Source organism: Arachis ipaensis, chromosome B05, assembly GCF_000816755.2.
Source record: "Arachis ipaensis cultivar K30076 chromosome B05, Araip1.1, whole genome shotgun sequence".
Taxonomy (NCBI): Eukaryota; Viridiplantae; Streptophyta; class Magnoliopsida; order Fabales; family Fabaceae; genus Arachis; species Arachis ipaensis.
This window is the reverse complement of record NC_029789.2, coordinates 25,182,857-25,188,613: the sequence shown is the minus strand read 5'-3', so window position 1 is coordinate 25,188,613 and position 5,757 is coordinate 25,182,857. Positions and strand designations below refer to the sequence as shown.

The window sequence follows — 5,757 nt, the reverse complement described above, 5'->3', positions numbered from 1 at the left end:
AGTAGTGTGAATCCCTTTTGTTGTTGATGGCTATGCCGGAGATGGCTTAGGGATCGTATTCGTGTTGTAATTTTATTTAGTTTTCTCGGATTGTTGACTAGCTCTGACTACTCCACCTTGTTGTGTTGAGTTCTTATTTTCAAAAAAAAAAAAGACTAAATTAAATAATATTTATTAATAGTTGAAATATTAGCATTTTTATTTTCCAATAAAGCTATTGCAGCAATATGATTTTTTCCCTTTCGGTTTTTTTTCCCACTGAGTCACTCAGAAACAAACCGGCCCGGATAACCTTTCTCCTTTGGAACCTTGCCTATTCAATTCATAGTCATACATCCTCCATTCATACATCCCTCTCTTTGCCCTAACCGGTCCATCCGGTTACACGTCCACGGTTCTCTTCTCTCTTCTCTTCCCTCTTCGAACAGAAAGAAAGAAGTCAAAGAACTCGTTACGACGCTGACGCTAACCCGGGTTTGTTCTTTTTCCCTCGTATTCCCAATTCTTGCATCCAAATCGTAAAGGTGAACTCTTTTTATCATTTGTTATTGAATAGAATTCGAACTTACAAGTAGGTCTAGTTTCAATTTTGTGACACAGTGCATGTTGTTGAGGTTTTAGTTGGAGGGGTTTTGAGGTTGATTTAAATGAGTTCAATTATAAACCTTGAGGAGGTTCCAGTTACACCCATGAAACGTGATCCTGCATGGAAGCATGTTCAGATGTTTAAGAATGGGAAGAAGGAGCAACTTAAGTGCATATATTGCATGAAGTTGTTCAATGGTGGTGGCATTTATAGGGTTAAGGAACATCTTGCTTGTAGGAAGGGCAATGGATCCATTTGCAGTCTTGTTCCCAAGGATGTTAGGTTTCATATGCAGCAGAGCTTGGAAGATAGTGGGACGAAGAATATTAAGAAAGGGAAGAAGCAGAAGCAGCAGAAGCAGCAGAAGAAGCAGAAGATTGAGGAAGAGGTCATGCCCTTGGTTTCAAATCAGGTGGATGAGAATGATGAGGTAGTGGATGCTCGTGTTGGTGAGGGGATGAGTAAAAATGCAGCAATGAAGAAGAGGAAGAAGCAGAAGGCTGAAGAAGAAGAGACCATGGTTTCAAATCAGGTGTTTGAGAATCATGAATTAGTGGTTGCTGGTGAAGGAATGAGTATAAATTTAGTGGATGCTCATGTTGGTGAGGGGATGAGTAAAAATGCAGCAATAAAGAAGAGGAAGAAGCAGAAGGCTGAAGAAGAAGAGACCATGGTTTCAAATCAGGTGTTTGAGAATCATGAATTAGTGGTTGCTGGTGAAGGAATGAGTATAAATTTAGTGGATGCTCATGCTGGTGAGGGGATGAGTAAAAATGCAGCAACGAAGAAGAGGAAGAAGCAGAAGGCTGAAGAAGAAGAGACCATGGTTTCAAATCAGGTGTTTGAGAATCATGAGTTAGTGGTTGCTGGTGAGGGAATGAGTATAAATGTAGAAATGACGAAGAACTCAACACCGATGCACTCTACAGATATTGATGCTGATTCTGAAGCTGTTCTTGCGGTGGAGAAAAATGCATTGGGTCCCAAAGGGTTTGACAATGACATTAAGACGGCAATAGGTCAGTTTTTGTATTATGTTGGTGCACCTTTTGATGCTGTGAACTCAGTCTATTTTAAACAGATGGTGGAGGCAATTTCTTCAAGGGGTTCGGGATTTGAGTGTCCCTCGCAGCATGAACTCCGCGGTTGGGTCCTGAAATACTCTGTGGAAGAAATGAAGAATGATGTAGAGAGGTGCAGGTTGAAATGGGGGAGGACAGGCTGTTCTATCTTGGTTGATCAGTTGACTACAGAAGCCGGTAGAGTGCTGCTAAATTTTTTTGCCTGTTTTCCCGATGGAATAATCTGTTTGAAAACCTTTGACTCGACCGAGATTTTTGTTCCCGCAAAGTGTTATGAGTTGATAAGACAAATAGTAGAAGAAATTGGAGTTGGACATGTGCTGCAAGTGATTACACCAGGTGAAGAACTATATGCTGTTGCTGGTAAGTGGCTAACTGATACTTTTCCTACCCTTTTTTGGAGCCCTTCAGCAGCTTATTGCATTGATCTGATATTTGAAGATTTTGGAAATCTTGAGTGGATTAGTATTGTGATTGAACAAGCTAGATCTATAACTAGATTTGTCTACAATTGTAGTGCAGTCTTGAGTATGGTTAGAAGGTATACTTTAGGGAATGATATTGTTGATCCTGCATTCTCACACTCGTCAACAAACTTTTCCACAATAAAACGATTTGTTGATCTCAAACACAAGTTACAGACCATGATCACATCTCAAGAGTGGATGGATTGTCCATACTCAAAGAAAGCAGAAGGTTTGGAAATGTTAGATATCCTGAGTGATAAAGTTTTTTGGTCCTCATGTCAAATGGTCGTTCGTCTAACAGCTCCTCTCTTGGGGGTCCTGAGAATAGCTACTAGTGAGTTGAAACCTGCAATGGGATACATTTATGCTGGAATTTACCGGGCAAAAGAAGCTATTAAGAAAGCACTTGTTAAGAGGGAGGATTATATGGTGTACTGGAATATTATACATAACAGATGGGAAAGGTTGTGGAATCATCCCCTTCATGCTGCTGGCTTCTACCTTAATCCAAAGTTCTTCTATAGTATTCATGAGGATATGCAAAATGAGATTCTCTCAAGGTTGTTTGATTGTATAGAGAGATTAGTTCCTGATACAAGAATCCAAGATAAAATTGTCAAGGAGATAACCTTATACAAGACTGCTGCTGGAGATTTCGGGAGAAAGATGGCAATCAGAGCTAGAAATAATCTGCTTCCTAGTAAGGGCTAATAACCTATTCTCTTAGATAGGAATATATGTTCACTAACCAAGTTGTGTTTTAACTTCTACTTTCAATAACTTTTAATAGGAAAAAAAATTAAATCTTTGAAACACTACTCAAAATAGTTATGATGCATAGATGTAGAAAACTGAGAAACTGAACGGGGAAATATCTGCCTTCTCTTTTGCATAAAATGCTTATGCTGTGACAAGTAAACCGATCTAACTTATATGAGCTGAGATAGAAATTTTCTGTGTCGACCTCCCCATTGACCTTGTGGTTGTAAGCTTGTTTACATCATAGAGTGACTGCCAGCATAATTCTGAAATCCTGTAAAAAAGGTGGAGATAATGTTTATATGACTGGCCTAGAATTATCACACTAACAATTATGCCACTTATCCTATTTGAGTATTTCCTTTCTCTCATGACCCTTTGTGAGAATTCCCTTTTATTTTTTCTTTTCTGTTTGTTTCTTTGTTTTTCATTAAGAATGTGTGTTTCATTTATAGCTGAATGGTGGTCAACATATGGAGGAGGCTGCCCCAACTTATCCCGTTTATCAATTCGTATTCTCAGTCAGACATGCAGTTTGCCAATGTACAAGAGAAACCAGATGTCTTTCGAACAAAAAGTGAATTCGGGGAATTTTATAGTAAGCCAACATCTCAGCGATCTTGCCTTTGTTCAGCACAACTTACAATTAAGACAAATGTGAGCTTGGACCATTGTAGACTAATAGATTTTATTTTATTTTCTCGAAGAAAAAGTTTAGATAGATTGTAGACTAATATCCTGTTGTTTGATTTTCTTTCAGGCTCACTAGCAAAGAACAAAATTTTAGTGATCCGTTATCTTTCAATAGCATTGGCATGGTTGAGGAGTGGATCAGGCCAAGTGATTTACTCTTTGAAGAGAATGGGAGCTCATATTGGATGGTACTTGACCCTTCTGTTAACTCAATGCTCATAAGGCCGTCAAATGATGAAGCTGAAGAATTGGGCGAAGGTAAATTGTGTGTTTCAATGGATGTGGAAACTGCTAGACAATGCCATTAATTAACATGTTTCCATCTGTTTGCAGGGTTTGATGATGATGAAATTTTCAATTATGGGAAATAGATAGTGGATGATCCAGAGAGCCATTGTTTTGGTCTGTATGATCCATGCTGATGAGGGACAATAGATAGTGGATGATCCTCGTTATTGCCCAGCACAGAAAATGCGTATTATTTACATTTTCCAGTTGTTTTCCTGATGCTAGTGGCTAATTGCTAGGTGGACTTTTTGGGAAGAGGAGGATGTCCCAATTCTTGTTAGATCTGTTACTTCTTGTACAGTTGCCTATGTTTATTTGCTAGTTTTGCAGCGTGTGTCGCTCCAATTTAGGGTACAACTCTTACAAACTTGAACTCTTAAGTGTAACAGAACGAGCTAGTGGATCTTGAATGTGTTTTGGCTAAGATTGTTCATCTTGTGAATTGATATGTTTGGCTGTTTGCAATTGCGAAATGTCTCTCGGATTTTTTTTTGCTTATAGTCGTTGTTTGTGAATCACAATCTTAGGGGACAAGTACTTTAATTCAATTCAACTCTATAATATTCTTTTGGTCTCTTTATAAAAAAATAATTGTTGATTTTGACATGTCCCATGCCCAACAATTGTAGCCATTGAGAGACTTATTCATAGATTGAATGCACTCAGAATCGAACTGTGTCGTTGCCATGAGGAAAGTTACTTCCGGAAAGTCTATTTTGTGCTTTTTGCATTCAAGCCTTTACTAAAGAGGATGCTTCCATTTTGTCTACGCCATTTTGCCGCCATACACTTCCCGCTTTCCTGTCATCCTCATTCTCAGGTACTCCTTTAATCTTCATCTTCATCCTGTAAACTACTCTTAGAAAAATCATCTATAAATTTCATGTTTCATGGGGGCTAAGGTTTACTGCTCATTACTGTGATGTTTATTGTGAGCTGAATGTGTTTGGACTTTGGAATGAGGCAAAATTGAAGGAACCAATGGGATTGTTGGTTAGTTTAGGTTGATGGTGATGGAATATAGAGTAGAGTTAGAATGCTGATTGAGTTAATCGTGAACGATATAGGTAAAGAGCTAATGAGTCTCAAATTGTTAATTTTAAGACTTTGACTTTTGGGTCCTATTCTTTATGTGGTTCCTTAGTTGGCTAGTTGCCGTGGTTCTTGAGTTTTGTTCATGGTAAACATAATGAACATATGTGAATCAGTGTGTTTCTTGGTTTTATTTCTTATTCGGTTGAGAGCTTATACAAACTGGTAAAGTATTCTTTTTATCTCTAAAGTTTGGGAAAAGTTTCAAAAATATCTCTAAGTTTTATTTATTTCAATTTTATCTCAAAAGTTTTCGATTGACATCAAATATATCCCTTCCGGCTGATTTTTCAAAAAATTTAGCTAACAACAATAATTACATAACAACTTTCAATACAAGCAAATCAAACATAATTGTCAACTTGTCAAGTATTATTATGGGATTGGTCTTAAATTTTTTGAAAATTTAGCTGTTAGGAGTATATTTAATATAAATTGAAAATTTTTGGGACAAAATTAAAACAAATAAAACTTTTAAAATTTTTGTCAAACTTCAGGAACAAAAAATATACTTTACCTTTATTTGTTTTATTTATTTTTTATATATTTGCCTTTTATTTTTTATTCTAGCAAAGCCAAGACCCAACTATTAAAATGGTATAAGAATTTCTTAGCCTCCTCACTTTTCATAACTTCCCTTTCCTTTCTCAGTAAGTTCTCTAATTTTCTTGGAAATTTTTCCTTTTCTTGTTTGTGCATTCATGCAGATATTAGTATGGTTTCTCAGGACAAATTGAACTGATATTCTTGACATCTCAGAACTTACATAGGTAACTAAAATAGTACCGTT

The 5,757-nt window shown here is 37.0% G+C and overlaps 1 protein-coding gene across 4 annotated transcripts; it reads left to right on the top strand.

The window, feature by feature from the left end:
* On the top strand, positions 331-4,370 carry LOC107643374. 4 transcript variants are annotated; one of them, XM_016346999.2, is made up of 5 exons: positions 331-474; positions 601-2,835; positions 3,350-3,551; positions 3,655-3,845; positions 3,921-4,370. In XM_016346999.2, the coding sequence occupies exons 2-5, from the start codon at positions 648-650 to the stop codon at positions 3,956-3,958; spliced, it is 2,619 nt and encodes an 872-aa protein (XP_016202485.1). In that variant the 5' UTR covers positions 331-474; positions 601-647; the 3' UTR covers positions 3,959-4,370. The 4 variants fall into 4 exon arrangements, with proteins under 4 accessions (XP_016202485.1, XP_020979074.1, XP_020979073.1 ...); XM_021123414.1 differs by having other exon boundaries at positions 335-1,320; positions 1,474-2,835; XM_016346998.2 differs by having other exon boundaries at positions 336-524; positions 622-2,835.

Bases quoted from the DNA above. Each gene is read 5' to 3' on its own strand.
- LOC107643374 (XM_016346999.2), top strand. From the start codon at position 648: ATGAGTTCAATTATAAACCTTGAGGAGGTTCCAGTTACACCCATGAAA. The intron at 2,836-3,349 runs GTAAGGGCTAAT...TTTCATTTATAG, and splicing joins TAGAAATAATCTGCTTCCTA to CTGAATGGTGGTCAACATAT. The intron at 3,846-3,920 runs GTAAATTGTGTG...ATCTGTTTGCAG, and splicing joins AGCTGAAGAATTGGGCGAAG to GGTTTGATGATGATGAAATT.